Source organism: Macrotis lagotis, chromosome 2 (assembly GCF_037893015.1).
Source record: "Macrotis lagotis isolate mMagLag1 chromosome 2, bilby.v1.9.chrom.fasta, whole genome shotgun sequence".
In the NCBI taxonomy this organism is placed as follows: Eukaryota; Metazoa; Chordata; class Mammalia; order Peramelemorphia; family Peramelidae; genus Macrotis; species Macrotis lagotis.
In genome coordinates this window covers 331224206-331241588 of record NC_133659.1, presented here as the reverse complement: position 1 = coordinate 331241588, position 17383 = coordinate 331224206, and the positions used below count along the sequence as shown (strand labels likewise).

Here is a 17383-nt window from a genome sequence, read left to right as displayed (position 1 = left end):
TTTAGAGCAGGGGGAGATTTTTGAGATCATCTATCCAGATTCCCTCATTTGAGAAATCATGTGTGAACTTTTTTCCATTTGAAAACAGGCTTAATTCTTTCTCCTTGATTTCAGAATTTCTCCCACCTTACCCTATTAGGATTATGCTATTTCCCTTGGGGATCCCTTGAACAATGTTTATAAGGTCTACCTACTTATTTCTTCTTTTAATTTACATATTCAAGTAAAATTGAAAGATTTCTGCCAGGTCCTGGGTGATTGACTTCAGAGGTCCCTGCTGGCACTGGGAGAGTCCTATCTCTTGTCAGCAGGTACATCTGGGCACCCTCAGCAGACTCGGAGCCAAGTTGCCCAACGTCCAACGTCACTTGTTTGCAAAGTCCTAGCTTCCTTTTGGCTGAGGGCCAAGAGAACTGTTAGTGGACCATTGTCTAGATTCATGATTGGTCTTCTGGGAGCCTCAGCCTTGGCACCAGCTGGGCACCTCCAGTTGTCTCAACACAGGTAGCTTGAACCCTGGGAGGCCTTTGCAGAATCAGAATTAGCCCAAGGAAGAAGCATGTTCCATAGCCTTAGAAGTAGCCGTTATTTCCAGGTTGACAGCCCTCCTGAGCAACAAGGCCAATCTTGGAAGAAGCTGCTGCCGACTTTGCCAGCCTTAGGGGGAAGCTAGGTGGTGCAGTGGGTAGAGCACCAGCCCTGGAATCAGGAGGACCTGAGTTCAGATCCAGCCTCAGACACTTGATAATTGTGTGTGTGACCCTGGGCAAGTTATTTAACCCCATTGCTTTGCAAAGAAAAAAAAGACTAAAGCCTCTCGCAGGCCCTGAGGTTGGTGATGCCAACCTGGCCCCTCCTGAGGCTGTTGAGAGCCTTTTATTCTCACTGTGGAAGAGAGTGACCAAGAGGCAGATTGTTGGACTGTTCCAAGAAGAAGACAGACATAGTCCTAGTCTGGTTTCAGATCTACCAACCCTTCTGGGGTTCAGAGGCTCGGGCTGAGGGGTGGGTATTTCATGGGTATCTCTCAGTCTCTTTCTGATTCTCAGAGGCTCCCATCCCTCCTGAGTCAAGCCCTGTATACCAGCTTCTGCACCTGCTTCCCACAGTCATGGTTCAACAGTAATGAATTCAAATCTTTCATCTGTAACACAATGCATCAGTGGATTGGAGGTGAGAAATTCCAGTTCTCTCCACTTTGGGGGGGGGGGTCAGTAAGCGAAACTTCCTAGTGAATTTGTCAGATTCCCCGTGTTGTGGCTTGGCTTCAGCAAGGCTTCTTGCCTTGGACCCATGCCTAGAGGGATGCGCTTTCCTGATTCTTCTCAGTAGGAGCTGGCGCATATCCTTCTCACCTGCTCTCACATCATGGGATTCCTTTCTGAACAGGGCCCCTCCTCTCCTCAAGCTCTCAACCTGGACTATGGGCTGCCTGCTCCTGTTGGTCATGGCCCCCGCTTGATAAGGAGTTAATAAGAGACCAGACTTTCTCTGGGCATCCTCAGATGTCAGAAGTGGTGGCAGGGGTGCCATATAAAAGGAAATTTCTAAATAATTTGATTTAGTAGAAAATCACCTTGCCAAGGGTAGGTAGAGCAGTCAAAAATAGAACTTCTCTATCACTTGGACATGCTCAACCGAAAACAGACCAGACCTTGAGCTCACCCAGAATCCACCAAAACAACTACTGTCTTTGATGAGAAGCCGTCCCTGGTGGCTCCTTACTTTCCCACTGTTCCACCAAGGCCAGCATACAGAGAATACTGTGCCCCAAGTAAGAAGTCAAGGATCCCTGGGGAACCCCCACTGGTACATTCCCATTATTTCACTTAAATCCCACAAGTGACCCAGCACCAGAGACTTCTTATCCCCATTTTACATGAGTGAAAACTAAGGCTCAGAATGTAGATTAATTTCCCAAGACAAGGGGGTCTCAGGCCAGGCCTTTCCTCACTGCTAGAGAAAAGCAAATGGTTAACAGGAGCAACCATTTTCCACATACCAAGAAGAGAAAAAGGGATTGAACATCAAACTGCTGGGATCTATTCCTTAGAGTTTTTATTTTTATTTTTTTTATTTTTTATTATTATTATTTTTTAGGTTTTTGGCAAGGCAAATGGGGTTAAGTGGCTTGCCCAAGGCCACACAGCTAGGTAATTATTAAGTGTCTGAGACCGGATTTGAACCCAGGTACTCCTGACTCCAAGCCGGTGCTTTATCCACTGTGCCACCTAGCCGCTCCACCTTAGAGTTTTTAAAGTCTCTATTGAACTTCAAATGTACCTGCTGCTGCTGACTGACCCAGGCCCCCCTGTTTCCTTTTTTTGTGTCTTTTAAACATTTTATGGCTCATTTCTTCCCTTTTTTTGTATCTCTGTCACTCCCCAGCCACACCTAACCAAACCACCCCCCCAATCCCAAATGAAAAAGCCTCCCTTGTGAGGATTCTAGTAAAAAAACCCAAATTCTCCCATTGGCAAGATCCGATCTCTCATGATCTGCTCTCTGCTCTGCCAAGAGATTGACAAGCTATTCCTCACCTGTGTCCTGGGAATATGACTGGGGTCATTGCATTGCTCTCCTCTGGCTTGTGAGTTAGAGGGTATCTCATGTACCCCTCCCATTATGACTACTCCTGACCTTAAGGAATCACTAGTAATGTTCCCAATACACAGATTGGGAGACTGAGATTGAAGAGAGTCAATATCTGAGCCAGGTGGCCCAGGACTCCTGACCCAGATATCACCTCCCCGAAAAGCTGGCCACCTCTGCCACTTGCTGAAGAAAGATATCCTGGTCCTTCATTTTCTTCCTCTTCCTGCGGCAGGGACCCTCACCTTCCTTCTCCCCCTGCAGGCACTCTGCCAGACCCCAAGAGCTACGTCAACTGGAACTACTTTGAACTGGACCCAGTGAGGTTCCGCAGAGAAGAGTTGATGAGAGACAAAGAATTTTCTGGTGAGAGGAGTAGCTGAGCAGGGGCCCCTTGGTGCTCTGATGTTCTCTTGTCCCTTCCCTTTGTCCCCTAAGCGTTTCTGAGAAGCTTCCTGCTCTGGGGGTTACACCAGCCTTCCACTGGTTGCTTTCTGAGCCCCCCCACCCCCAGTCTGCAGAAGGGTGAGGTGTGATCAAAGCTCTGTCTAGTTGAGAACATAAGTTGGGAAAAGGGAAGGGACTGGCTGAGACCCAAGGGGACTCAGGAGGTGACTTCTGGGCCAAGGCTTGAAGGAAGATCTGGCAGGAAGAAGGGGAGGGGAAGAGGGGTTGTTAGGGAGCTGAAATCCTGGGGAGACATGGGGCAGGAAAGGGTTCTAGGACAGAGCCTCAGTCATCTCCTGGGGGGCAGTTTTTTCCTCTTATATTATTATTTCCTTTTTGTGTGTCCATCTTGTCTTCCCAGCTAGATTAGTAGCTCCTTGAGGATAGCAGCTGTGTATAGCTTTGAATTTCCAAAAGCACTTAGGATAGTGCTGTCTGTTTTATTTGACCATCCCAACCTTGGGAGCTGTGCCTCTGGCTGGGGCATGGGAGATCTGGTGGGGATCAGGCCTCGGGGAGGCCATGGCACAGGGAGGTCTGTCCCAATATCTCCATAGCTGCAGACACGGATGGAGTCGTATGCAGATTTATGAGGGCAGATGCCTCATAAATTGGTGATAAATTGGATGGATGGGTGGATGGACAAAGACATCCCTTAACCTTTCTCTAGCTGTAGGGGAGCCTTCCTGGCTGAGGGCTGCTGGGACTCGGTCCCCTTAAATGAACCTCCTAGCTAGGCAACTGTCTCCTCCTCCACACCTGTGGACTAGTCCTTCCCTACACTGTTCTTGGCTGGGCCTTCCATCCTGGGAGGTCATGTCGTGGTCATCATGGGGTGGTGGGTGAGGGCACATGCTGCCCAGCTCAACATGGACCTCAACCAGGTTGCATCTCACAAGGGTGTGTCATGGGACTGGAATGAGGTTACCCTCGGCTAATGAAGGCCAACATCCCCGTCCCTGGATGTGTTTCTTTTTCCCACCAGGCAGCAGCAGCAAGCCTACAGCCCGAGTCTCAAAGATGGAAGCTGGCTCCAAGGGCCAGAGGCAGAACTCCAGGAAGGTTCTGGAGATGACAAGGAAAGTGAAGGTGGCAGCTCAGAAGGAGGTGAGGAAATGCCCCAGGGGAGACCGCATGGGAGTTTGTTATTTGAAGAAGAGGCTCCATTAGTCACTCGACCAACCGGTGCAGAGTATTGAATGCAGACCTTGGAGCCGAGTGGCCCCAAGTTCAAATCCTGCCTCAGACACTCACCAGCCATGTGACCCTGGGCTTCTTTTTGCCTGTTTCCTCATCTGTAAAAGGGGGTCATAACAGCAGCTCCTTCCCATGAACTGTGGGTCAAACCCTGAGGCTTCCACAAATTCTAGCTGCTATTCTAGGTGATATCATCCTGGTACAGGGGGAGGTCCCAGGCACAGATCCTTCTAGACTGCAGAAGGAGAGCCTCTAGTCCTGTTGAAGTTTACAGTGCCTGGAAGAAGAAGGAGCAGGGCCCCGCCAGGCCAGACTGGACCTAGGCAGCCTTGGGCCCCTGCCCTCCCACAAGCCACTGTTTGTTGGTGGTGGACCCAGGTTTGCCCAGCAGTCAGATAAGACCAGGCTGTCCTGCCTCCTCCTGGCACAGTTTGATGAGTTTGGACAGGCTCCACCCAACCCCGCATTTCCAGGACCATCCCAACCTTCAGAGCTGTGCCCCCCCCCAGGGCATGGGAGGCCTGGAGGGGATCAGGCCTTGGGGGAGGCCGTGTCACAGGGAGGTGTCTGTCCTGACGTCTCCATAGCTGTAGGCATGGATGGAGTTGTGCATAGAGAGCCATGGGGGCCAGCAGACCAGGGGCGATCCACTGAGCTGACCAAGCTTCCACCTGCCCCCTTGGAGCTGGAGGGGACTGGAACATCAGAGCTCTATGCAATACCCCTGCAGCAAGTGGCCTGGCTCTAGATACCTGCCTCCCACTCGCTCCATGACCCTGGGCAAGGCAGTCTGGGGGGCCCAGGGAACAAGGGGCCAGTGCCAGGGCCTCAGGCACCAATGACCACAGGCCTTTCTGAGGCTGCACAAAGCTTGGCTGCCCTAGTGTTCATGGCCCTGGGTGGGGGGAGGGGCCTGGCACACAGACAGAGGGTTTGCATTGCAGGAAGGTGGATTAAAGGGGGATCACTGTCCAACCTCCAGCCTTGTTTTTAAACCTCAGTGACAGCTGACCAGCTTGGTGATGGTGCTCTGCTTGGGGCAGGGGTCCCCCATCTCTGGGGAGACAGAAGTAGCTGCCTTCACAGTGTCCTCTTTCCTTCCTCAGTCTCATCCAGCCTGCAAGGGACCGGAGTTTTCAAAGAACCTATTCAGCGTCACTGGGAACAGCCCACTGATCATTCACTACCTCCGGCAGAACAACGCTTATCGCCAGGCTGGCCAGGACATCCTGATGGTCCGGCACGACATGACCAACACCATGCCATATCCTTACCCCTCTTCTGGGTCTGCTCCTGCTTCCCTGGCCACTGTCTAAAGGCAGGGTCCAGCTAGGAGATGATCTGACCCCAGCATAGAACTGCTGTGGGAACAGGTGCCCCCCTCCCCGCCCTTCTGAGTCTCAGGGTCTCAGCTTTCCTCTCCTCGCCAGAACTCAATGGGTAGCTGGCAGAGGGAGAGTATTGGTGATGAAATCACAACTCCTTGGTCTGGCCCCTTCCCTCCACCCATAAAGCTCTGGCTCAGGGTCTGGCATGTCCTAGGCCTTGTAGAGGGGTTTGTTAGTGTTGTGATCTCTACCAAGGAAAGCAAGGAGGAGGAAGAGGAAGGATTCTTTGCTGTCCCTGGGCCTCTCCCCATGCAGGTTCTTCTCCCCACCCATACCCACTCCTGCCCCATGCCGTGCCCTCCTTCATGGACAGAGCAGGCCTCTGTTCTCCCATGGCCAAAGGGAAGAGGGGCTCAAGTATTTGAGTGTTTTCCTTTATGATCCAAACCACTGAGGGCACATCAACCTATAGAGATGTGATCCAGCAGGTCAAAACAAACATCATAAAACTGAACAAGGACACCAAGTACTTACGTAAGATCCACTATAGGGAGTGGAGGGTATTTGACCAGAAGCAGAAGGATCTGCAGACCGAATTCATCAGGTACCCCAGGGGTGGGTCCCAGAGGGGCAGTGGGCAGTGAGTGGGGGGAGAGTTGACCTTCAATCCCAGGGTCAGAACCACAGGAATCTTCACCCAGAGCCCAACCCCTATTCTCAGACACAGCAACTTGGGCCAAGTTGCCCACCTGGCTGTTTGAGGGATGGGTTAGTGGGAGAGGATGCCAGGTGGGTAGGCAGGCATCGAGAGAAGGGATGGGGCAGAGGAACTGGGAGGTGAAATGGATGGGGACAGCTGGTTCCTGGTTGGTCATACAGAGTGACCGAGAAGCTGACATCCATGGGCGATACCAGGCAAGTGGCGATGCCTTCGAGAGGAGAAAGTCTGAGCAGGTTTTCAAGAACAGAAAGATGAGCTTGGTTTTGGACATGAGTTCGATTCAGTAACTATTTAGTAAGTTGAAGGCACTGCTCCTGAGAACATAACCTTTGAAAATAGAGAGTGCCTGCCTCAGAGGGGCTTGCCGTCTGGGGGCAGGGCTGGGGGTGGGGGTTGGTGAGGAGGGAGCCCTCTTGGAATTCGGCCTGGTCTAGGGAAGTCTGTGAGGAGTGAGGCCTGCTCTCTGCCCAGCATTGTCCTTCGGGGCCAAAGACAAAGCCATGGATGTGACTGCCAACTGGCAAATTAAACTATATTTCTCCCTCAACTGATAAATAGAGTCTACAGTTTGGATTTGTTTTTTTTTTTTTGTCCTCACACCAGAAAAATGAAAGAAGTCAATGCAGACAGATTAGCAAAGAAGAAGATGAATCGGTATTTCGTCCCCCTTCCGGTTTCTCAGGAGGAACATTCCAATTAATTTGGAAGGATCTGACAGATGAACTCCCTACAGGCCTGCGCATCCAACCCTGCTGTGAAGATGAAAAGTTAGGCTGAGGCCTAGGAGTTAAGTGGTACCAACCCTTCCCTGTTCCTTAAGCCAAGAACATTAAAAGTTGGCCTCCCAGGTCAATAGAGGTGAACCAAAGCCAGAGACTGCGTCCAGGGGTGGGGGAGCAGGGGGCAGGGGCTTTGGGAGCATGGGCAGAGTTCCCTCTTCTGAGATATGATGAGCTCAGGCCCCATTTCAGAGTATTTATTTTAAAATTCCAGAGATTCCAAAGAGAACCTATTATCTTCCTTCTCAAACCCATCTTTTCCTTGTGTTACCTCGGACCTGACCCCCTCCTCTCTCCTCTCCAGCTCATCCTTCTGAAAGAATCCACAGTTTTCCTTGACACTGTCTGTGGATAGCTAGGCACCACTCAGCAGGCCAGGGAAGCCATGACAAAATGCAGATCCTGAAACCACTGGAGACATTGGGCATGCTCTGTTGTTCTAATTTAGCAGCTGGTAACAGAAAAGAAAGGGGGGCATCTGTTGACCCTGTTAGTGCTAACTTCAAGACCCTGGGAATTGGGGCTTCCTCAGCTCTCTCCACCTTCCTGTCTTCAGCCATCCCATGCACCCAGATTCTTCCTTTTTGGGATGGCGATCCATGACATTACACAATGTGCTCTTTGTTCCACTGTTGGTGGGGCATATGCTTTGTTCTCACATATGCTGTTATGGACATTGATTTGCACAAGGGGCTTTTCTGGATATACACCTCCTGGCAGCATCTCTACATTCAATGGCATCGAGCCTGTTGTTATGCATTCCCTGGGCTACTCTTCCCTCCCCTCCCACTTCACTCTCCCTCACCCATCCTGGGGATGGGTGTCATCCTTCAGAGCTAGGCGGCCTGCATAATTCTCTCTTGAAAAGTTCCCATTCATCTGTCTCTCCCTCTGCCTCACTCCTTCCAAACCTATTCTCTATCTTTATTCTTGAGGTTCACCACCTTGCTCTGGGCTTCTTTTCCTGTCTTCAGTCTTGACCACCAACTCTTGCTATTCTCTGTGCCTGTTGCCCTCACCTATTAGGGGTGTGCTAGGTCTCAGCCCTGGACACCCCCCCCCCAGCCTCCACCATCCTGACTTGCTGGGGTCTCCAGTCTAAATGGGTCCTCACTGCTGCGCAGAAGAACATGTGATCCTCCTAGGTTGCCTTTCTCCCAATCTTCCCTCAGCAGTCTTCAAGCCCCCAAGCTGCCTCCAGCTCTAATTTTTGCTGCATGGAGGCCTCAGAAGCCAGCTGATGTGCACTCCCCCTTGTACCTCCTCTCGTGTCCCTCAGAACCCCTCATTCTCAAGTCTGTGAGGAAGTACTAGTCCTTCCTGTGTCCTGGTCCCATCCCCTCCTGTCTGCTCCAGGAGGAGTCATCCCCAACAATCATATCCTCTCTCTTCTACTCAAGCCAGGGTCTCGCATGTCCCCTCTCTTGCACTGCCAGACTTCCAGGACTTCCCACTGGTGCTCCAGCCCTTCCTCTCCTCTCCTCTCCCCTGGATTATTGCCATATCCTTTCTTACAGACTCTACCCCCTCTCCAGGTCATCCAGCTGTCAAAATAATCTTCCTAAGGCACTGAGTGACTTGGTCACTCCACCTGCCCAAAGCCCTCATTCAGCTTGGCCTGCCAAGTGATCAGATACAGACTCTTAGGAACCGGGATTCATCTTTTCCAACTCCTCACAACCTCTTGTATTTTCCCTAAACTGGAGTATTAGCCATGCTCTACATTTAATATTCCACTTCCCACGTCTGGACATTCCCCAAACACAAATTCCATCTCTGGATTCTATACCTCCTCTCTCTCAGAAGCTTAGCTTCCCCTAAGGCTTCACCCTCTGTTGCCTCTTAGGAGAAACCTCCTCAACTCTTCTTGTACCCCCATTTGTGTGGGTTGCATCCCTCTGTAGACCAGAAGCTCCCCAAAGGCAAGGACTGCCTTGTTTTTGAACCTTTGATCCCTTAACCTCAGTTGAATTTTCATGAATGTTTCCCAAGTACTTTCCAGAAGGTTGGACCAATCTTGATCCTACCAGCGATGGCAAAGTCTAGCTGTCTTCTTCATAGATTTCCAAGATGGAATTTTCCTATCTTTCACTCTCCTGACATTTTGATAAGCATGGGGTAATCTTTTGTTTTAATTTACAGTTCTATTATTATTTGTAAGTTTGAATATTTATTCAAATATTTAATATTTTGTGTATTTTTTTCTTTTGTAAACTGTTCATATTCTTTAACTACTTTTCTTTCAGGGAACAACTTTTAATCATGTAAATTGTGTTAATTTTCTGTAGGTTTTAATTGTTAGACTTTTATCAAAGGTGTTTCCCCTCATCTGTATCTTTCCTTCTCATTCCAGCTGCATTGATTTTGTTTGTGTGATTTTATAATATAATAAACTGTAAGATTGATGAGAGGTTATGTGTAAGCCATTTCACCCTTAGCACCTCAAAACAATAGGAAATGTATCAAATTTAGGTAAAAGAAAAAAGAATAGGAAGGTAATGTCAAGAAAACCCCACAGAAAACCAAAAGAGGCCTGTTTCCTCCTCTTCCCTCGGGCCCTAGTCTTGCCTCCCCAGTCCAGGCTCCTGCTTCCAGGACACACTGCAGCTGGGGCTTATGTCACCCATTCCCCAAAGCCTGGCTTCAGATACTCTAACAAGAGAAGGGATCCATGTGCTTTTTTTTAATGAACTTCTAAACTATTTTCTTTTTTGTTGTGAATTTAATCAACAAATACAAATACACAAATAATACAAGGTCATATTGCTAGCATTTCTGGAACTATGTCAAATAATAGCAAGGAGAGTAGGAATCCTTGCTTTATCCTTGTATTTACTGGGCAAGCAGACTGCTTCATGCTTTTTCTTAACATAATCTAAGGTTGTATTCACTTTCTCTGGGGATCAGATTTGTTCAGAAAATAATCTTACCTTATAGTTGTTTTTGAATCCAAATGTTTTCCAATTTATCCCCATGACAATTTTTATTTCTGTTAAATTAAAGATTATATTTATTTTGCTTGGCCTCAACAGATAGGACTAAGAGTAACGGGTAAAAGTTTGTAAGAAGAGCATTTTAGTTTAATATAAAGAAAACCTTCATATTAACTAGAGCAATCTAACAGTCTCCCTCATGAGGTCATGAGTTTCCATCACTGAGCCTCTTCAAGGAGAGATGGGGTAAGTCATTTGCTAGGAATGATGCAGCAGAGATTCAATACAGGTTGGATGTGACCTATGATATCCCTTCCAATTCTGAGACTCTGATTGGAAAGGAAGGAAGGAAGAATTCAAGCCAGCTATCTTCTCGAAAAATCAGCAAATATTTATGGAGTACTTGTGCCTATGCAAGGCCCTGGGTGAGAGGTTTTGGAAGGGGAAAAATGATGTTTGACTTCATTACTCACTACTAAGCCAGCTGGCACTGGGTCAATAGAAATATCTATGTTGCCATAAAAAATATTCTTTGCCTTCTCCAGGCTTGTTTTGTTCCCACTAGATAATCTCTCTGTTGACTTGAATTAAAAGATCATGCTTGGAAGGTTTTAACCCTTTTATCTCTGGAACTTCCAACTTGGGGATTGGTCCTGGTTGGTGGCTCCCACACCTGGCCCACTCCCTCATTCAGGTAGAACCTGGTCATGTTCATGCTCTCCCCTCTGTTCTTCCTGTCATCCCATGAGTACCCCAGCCCCTGGCTCTCCAGTTTTCAGATCATCTCTGTCATTGTTTCTGGGGCGGGGGTACATCTATGAACTTCTCTGTGGTCCCACTCACTCTTCCTGTCACTTTGAGCACTAAAGGGACAGAATGGGGATGACAGAGGGGCTACTGGAGGAGCAAGGATGGAAGGGGATGGGTTAGCCATGTAGAGAGGTTAGGCCACCTCATCCTATGAGACAGGAGAAGAGGAAAGAGTGACAAAGGGCCCTCATAATAGGAGAAGAGAGGAAGAGCCTGACAAATGACCTCCAAGCAGGAGGAGAGAGGGAGTCTTAGGAGGTTTCAGGAGGAATGAGAAGTTTTGGAAGAATTACTAGAGGGAGGAAGAGTGGATTCATGAAGACAGTAGAGTTGGGGAGCCTAGCGGCAGTGAGAGCCCTGTTGAGGTTAGACAGCATCAGCTTTTAGTGGCCCCGTTGGAATGGTGGTGGGATTTTCTCCATCTTTGTCCCACAGCATGTGTAAGAGTGATCCAAGGCTAAAGTTTGGTGGGGCAACCTCAAAATAGGGTGAATCCATCAAGAAAGGAGGACCATGTAGAGCTGAATTGGTTCACCAAGGGGTTAAGATGGGGAGGAGAAGGGTTAGAATGGAGGAGTCAAGGGTTTGCCAACATAGACTAGGATTTTGAGAGTGCCGGCCAAGGGGAAAATGAAAGACCAGGAGGTTCCCCCACGCTGTCTTGAGATGTCTTTGGCACAGCTCTCTGGGACATTGTTGGTTTATCCTTTGTAATGCTGACCAAAACTGACTGTAATTATTTCAGGTGAGAGATCCTGGATGGAGGTTAATTCTCCTTTCCACGCATTGTGTAAATCAAGGCATCTGTGGCCACAGGTGGTTTCCTCCTGGAGGTGGCTTGAAGCGCTGTAGAAGCCGCTGGCTGGCATTCTCCAGGATCCACCGGAATAAACGTTCTTGTGAACTACCAGATGCTGCTGTGGGGTTTTACATGATTTAGTCCATCAAAATGGTTAAGAGAAAGGCGGCCTTGTCCCAGGTCTCAGGGTCTTCCGGGTCTTCTTCGTGCCCAAGGTGGGCATGAACTGGCATCCACAATGATGCCCTTGCACCCTTTTGGTTTTTTTTTTTTAGGTTTTTGCAAGGCAAATGGGGTTAAGTGGCTTGCCCAAGGCCACACAGCTAGGTCATTATGAAGTGTCTGAGGCCGGATTTGAACCCAGGTCCTCCTGACGCCAAGGCCGGTGCTTTATCCACTAGGCCACCTAGCTGCCCCCCTTGCACCCTTTCAAATGATGCTTCTAAACGAGAGGTGGCAAGGGGGAGCCCCTGGCAGTCGAGATGGCAAGAAAGCTTGCCCTTTTTGGTCCTTGAGATCTGGATGCCTCCGCTGGGCAGCACAACTTTGGGGTGTCTCAGTAGGGAGAGGGAGCTAGGCCGTGGGGGAGTCACCAGGTGGGAGGGGCCACCTGGGAAGTGGGAGCCTTAGATGAAGCTGAGTGAGGGAGGATGGGGGGACCCTCCGGGGGACCCTCCCTCATATCACCCCGCTTCTCCACAAGGCCCCTCTTCCCGGCCAGGTCCTTGACGCTTGTGCCCCTCCCTCCTGCACCCCCACTGAAGCCCTCAGCGCCCCTCCCCCTCCTTCGCCCCGCCCCCACGAGGCTCCGCCCCCGCCACATGCCCCGCCCCACCAAGGCTCCTCCCCTCCGTCGCCCCGCCCCCACCACAGGCCCCGCCCCTCCCCCTTCCCGCCGCCGCGCGCGCGCGCGCCGCCGCCTCCCGCGAAGCCTCTGCAGCCTGGGGTGGGCCTGGGAGCCCCCGGGGGGCGGGGGGGGCGGGGAGGACTTGGGGGGCGGGGAGGGGGCGCAGATCCAGGAGCCTCGAGCCCGGGCCTTGGGGGGCGGGGGGCGCCCTCCCGGACCCCGGCCCGGCGGAAGGCCGGCAAGCAGCGGCGCCCCGGGCCGCGGACGGGCCCCTCCGGCCGCTGCCGGTGAGCGGAATCCGCGGGTGCGCCCAGCGCCCCTTTTTGCAGGGCCAGGAAAAGAGTGGAGCTTTCGGGGGACCTTCCAGGCCTGGCAAGGCGGGGAGGTGGCGCAGCGGGGCCGGAGCGGGGCCGGGCACGAGGGGCCGTCGGGGGCCCAGGGCAGCCGGGCTTGCCAAGGCGCCTCAGCCGGCCGGGGCGCGGGTAGAAATGGCGGGATCTGGGTGCTGCCTTCCACCCTGGGACCGCAGGGAGGTGAGGGACAGCACTCGTGGACCTGGGTGACCGCAGGGCCGGACGGGGGCCCTGGACGGGCCTCAAGGGGTTTGGGAGACGGGAAGGGACCGGAAGGAGTTGGACAGGGCGAGTTGGAGTGATGGGACGGGGAGCAGATGCCACCAGCAAGGAATTAGAGCCGGTGTCACGCAGTGCAACGGAGGGCGCAGACCCTGCCGGTGTGGGGGAGCCCCGAGGTGACCCGCGGCTGTGGAGATGGGGGGCCCTTTGGAATTCATCCTGACGCAGCTGCCTGATAGGTCACGCAGCTGGGTCATCATGAAGTGTCTGAGGTCGGCTTTGAACTCGGGGCCTCCTGCTCTATCCACTGTGACACCTAGCCGCCCCATTCTTCCTTCTTCTTGAAGAGAACTAAGGATATCAGGAGGTGTTTTGATTTGCAAGTGATTTAGATTTAAGCGAGGGGGTGCTGTGCAAAGTCGCCAGTCTCACCTTTCTCCTCTGGAGAACCATCTGGGACCAGTGACCAGGTATGGATCAGGCTGACTGGAGGTGGCCCAGGATGTAGTGGGAGACCTTGGCCTTTTTGAGCTCCGTTTGTCTGAGATAACACCCATTCAGTCATTAAAGGCTAGGTAAGAAATGTGGCAAAAGATGGCCTACTTTACCCATAGAGAGAAGCCCCCGTTTCCTGAGCTCCCCAGCAAGCACACAGGGGGCAAAGAGCCAAGGAGTGTCTCTTGTAGCAAGCATGGAGGACAAGACGAATGCTTCAGGAATCGAACATCCAGTATATTTGGGCATTTCCCATCACCAAATAACCACAAGCAAGGATGGCTTGGTCATCTGGGTAGTAAAGAGTTGGGAAAATTTCTGCAAATTTTAGATACCTTGGATAGGGGGTTGTCTAGGATGCAGATGTATTCCTTAAAAGAACGGGGAAGTATTTCAGATTACAAAGAGGGAGAGGAGAATCCTGACTTGGATATGGAAGTTGAAGGATATAGGAATGTATCCCAGAGGAGAAAGGAAGATCAGGAACCACTTGGCACCAGATAATAAATAGGTGGGGACAGCTAGGTGGTGGTGTAGTGTACAGAGCCCTGGGTCTGGAGTCAGGGAGATCTGAGTTCAAACTGGACCTCAGACAATTCCTAGCTGACTGACCTTGGGCAAGTCACCTAACCTCATTTGCCTCAGTTTCCTCATTGGTAAAATGAACAAGGAGAAAATGGCAATCCTCTCCAGTATCTCTGTCAAGAAAGCCCCAAATGGAGTCACAAAGAGTTGGACAGGCTAAAAAAACAAACCAAAACTGTACAACAATAAACAGGTGCTGGACTCTTTCTTTGAAGAGAATAGGGGAGCCAGTCTCTCAAGAAGAAACAACTTTTTCAGCTCTAAGGAATGTATAGGCAGTATCAGGAGAGAGGGATAGAGTGAGGGAGAAGGAAGAAGAGAGGTTAATGGCTCCCTACTATGGGAGGAGAAAGGGAGACTGGTTTTTGCGTAGGCCCTCCCCCCCCCAAAAAAAATCCAATTCACTTGCTTGTCATGGCATCACCTCCCTGATGTTGTGGTCTTCTTTGTGAACAAAGAACCAACATCAACCTCACATCAGGGTAAACGAAGGTTCTTAGAAAGCATTCAGTTCTGGCAGGGGATGACTACCTTAGGGTTACGGGCGGTGATTTTCTCACTGCTGCCAATGGAAAGTTGGGAATTCAGAAGGGGAAGGTGGATTTTGAAACTGAACAACTGGTTAAGAAGATGGTGTGTCCTGGAATGAGATTTGGATTGTTGACTGTGGCTTAAAATAGAGACAGGAGAGGCTCTTAGCCAGGGATAGGATGCACCTAAGGAAGGCTGATAAAGCTTTGTTTGCCTGAAGCTTGCCAATCGGTTTTGTTTTTTTAAAGAGCTTTCAACTGCAAAGGGATGGAAGCAGATTACCTGCATGTATCTGCCAAAACATATGTTGTAGGAAGAAATGGAGATGACAGAAGAAGAATAACTCGAGAGGCCCTATTATTCACAAGAGACAATATCCAAACCAACAAGACTTAGGTGTCTGAACACTAATGTACAAAGTGTGGGTGACAAGCAAGGTGACCTAGAAATCCTAAAAGCAAGGAGGCAAAATTTGCTTCCTAAATATCTCTGAGATTTGGGGGGAGTGGTGTTCATGGCAATACCTCTTCAACAGAAACTGCCTTTCTTAAAAGACCATGGGATAGTATTGTATATTAAGAAGCTGTGCTTATGTAATGGAACTCAGAACTCCAAAGGGTAAAACCTTGATGGAAGAACACTGGGTAAAGTCTAATGAAAGAAAAATGGAAGGAATATTTTGTTAGGAGTAGATTGTAGACCTCTTGGAAGATGACAGACAAGAATCTGAAAAAGTAGATCACAAATCTGACTTGGTAGGATAGAGTAGTGGTGAGGGACTCCTATTATCCTTCTTCCCCAGCTCCTTTTCTCTGCTAAAAACATCAATTAGCAAATTCTTAATTTGTATTATCATTTCACTCTTCAAAAGGTGAAGGAAGCAATGGAAGGAACTGCATTCTGGATCAGATTCTTACCAACCAGAAGGAATGAAGTCCTGTGACATAGAGGAAAATGGCTCTAGTCAAAAGATTCAGGCATAAATCTTGGCTCCACCATTGTGATCACTTACCTTTGGAGGCCTCATTTTCCTCCTTTGTAAAATGCAAATAATAATTATCTGCATTGTTTATGATTCAGGATTAAATGAGAAAATGAATAGAAAGTTCTTTACAATTCCAGCTGTTGAAGTAGAAGGGAGTTGAAACTGTGGATAAGAGAGCTCTCTTTTTTTATTTTTTTATTTTTTTTAGGATTTTGCAAGGCAAATGGGGTTAAGTGGCTTGCCCAAGGCCACACAGCTAGGTAATTATTAAGTGTTTGAGACCGGATTTGAACCCAGGTACTCCTGACTCCAGGGCTGGTGCTTTATCCACTGTGCCACCCAGCCACCCCGAGATCTCTCTTCTTTAGGATTTTTTTTTGTAGAGAAGAAAAGAAGGAATAATCTGGTGTCCCTAGACTAGATTTCAATGGGTTCACAGAAAGGATGACTTCAAATTCTATGAGGGAAATTGGTCCAAGAGGGATAGAAAGTTCAAGAATGGAATTTGGAAGAAAAAGAATCGTTTCAAATGAGAAAGATAAAGGAGTTATTTAAAGAGAATTAGATGGATGGATACTCCAGGACTTGAGTTCTCTTTTGCTGACGTGTTCAGAAGATGAAACAAGGTTTGGGATAACTACAAAAGTCATACACAAAAGGCAAAGTTTGGAATACCTAAGCTTGAAATGACTCGAAGCTGCTCAGGAATGCTGATACCAACAAAAAGGATCTGGTGTTTTTTTTTTAATGATTTTTGTTATTAGCTACATTTTCTTTAAGTTTAAATTTTTATGTTATTCCACTATTATGTTTTTTGAAAAATTCTAGTTTAATTTTCTTTAACATTTTAAATAGAAAATATATGTATTTTACCATTCAAAAGGGAATTTTATTTTCTGTTTGAGTTATTAATTTGGAAAGATTGTTGGGAACCATTGCTCCAGGACTAGAGATGGATAAATGTCCCAGTTTTCAAATAAAGGAAAAGGCAGTGTGTGGTGAACTGAGACAGAGGGCAACTTGTCTGAGGGCTTCTGCAGGAGGATACGAAGTGAACAATATGGGAATTTCCTCTTTAATTCTTCTTGATAACTAGGTTTTAAGATGGATTATTTCTTCTCCTAAAGTACTACATGGTTTTTAGCACTCTCCAAATTCTGTTCCTTGGAACAAAGCTCTGTAGCCCAAGCTTAGTTACAATTCTTACCAAGGGCCATGTTTGGATCTCTGTTTAATGCCTAATACTATATTTTTTTTTTCCAGAACTGACTGACTTCTCACTGACCTTCCACCATGAAAGCCATGGAGGACCAGGTTGTTCAGGAAGAACAAGGATTCCAGGATGATGATGTAAGTTTAGAACATAAGAGTCCCTGGTTGATAGAAATTCTTCTAAGATAGAAAAGGAAGGAAAGAAGGAAGGCAGGGAAGCCAGGAAGGGAGGGAAGAAGGGAAGGAGGAAGGAAGGAAGGGAGGGAGGGAGGAAGGGAAGGAGGAAGGAAGGAAGGGAGGGAGGGGGGAAGGAAGGAAGGAGGGAAGGGAGGGAGGAAGGAAGGAGGGGAGGAAAGAGAAAGAAACAAAAAAACTGAAGGAAGATAAAAGAAAGAAAGGAGAAAGGGAACAGGAAGAATAAAAGGAAGGAAAGGAAAGAAAGAAGGAGAAAAAGGAAGGAGAAACAACTGGAAGGAAAGAAGGAGGGAAGGAAGAGAGAAAAAGAAGGAAAAGTAAGGCAGATCACTGGAGCAGGGGTATTTATCCT

General features: G+C 48.9%; 2 protein-coding genes across 7 annotated transcripts in view; both read left to right on the top strand.

Annotated features, from left to right (window-relative positions):
- FAM227A (family with sequence similarity 227 member A) overlaps positions 1–9980 on the top strand; it is a 33109-nt gene extending 23129 nt beyond the window's left edge. For 5 of the 6 annotated variants that reach the window (XM_074226939.1, XM_074226936.1, XM_074226940.1 and 2 more), the window contains 6 exons: positions 1050–1173; positions 2857–2958; positions 4025–4146; positions 5343–5500; positions 6016–6168; positions 6444–6579. In XM_074226939.1, the coding sequence (XP_074083040.1) occupies positions 1050–1173; positions 2857–2958; positions 4025–4146; positions 5343–5500; positions 6016–6168; positions 6444–6540 (756 nt within the window). In that variant the 3' untranslated portion in view covers positions 6541–6579. Of the gene's footprint in view, positions 1–1049; positions 1174–2856; positions 2959–4024; positions 4147–5342; positions 5501–6015; positions 6169–6443; positions 6580–6888 lie in introns of those variants that run through there. The other variant, XM_074226941.1, reaches the window with a different exon arrangement.
- Positions 9981–12520: 2540 nt separating this feature from the next.
- DMC1 (DNA meiotic recombinase 1) overlaps positions 12521–17383 on the top strand; it is a 42229-nt gene continuing 37366 nt past the window's right edge. Inside the window, exons 1-2 of the mRNA XM_074226935.1 lie at positions 12521–12552; positions 16888–16974. Coding sequence (XP_074083036.1) covers positions 16918–16974 — 57 coding nt within the window. The 5' untranslated portion in view covers positions 12521–12552; positions 16888–16917. The remainder of the gene's footprint in view (positions 12553–16887; positions 16975–17383) is intronic.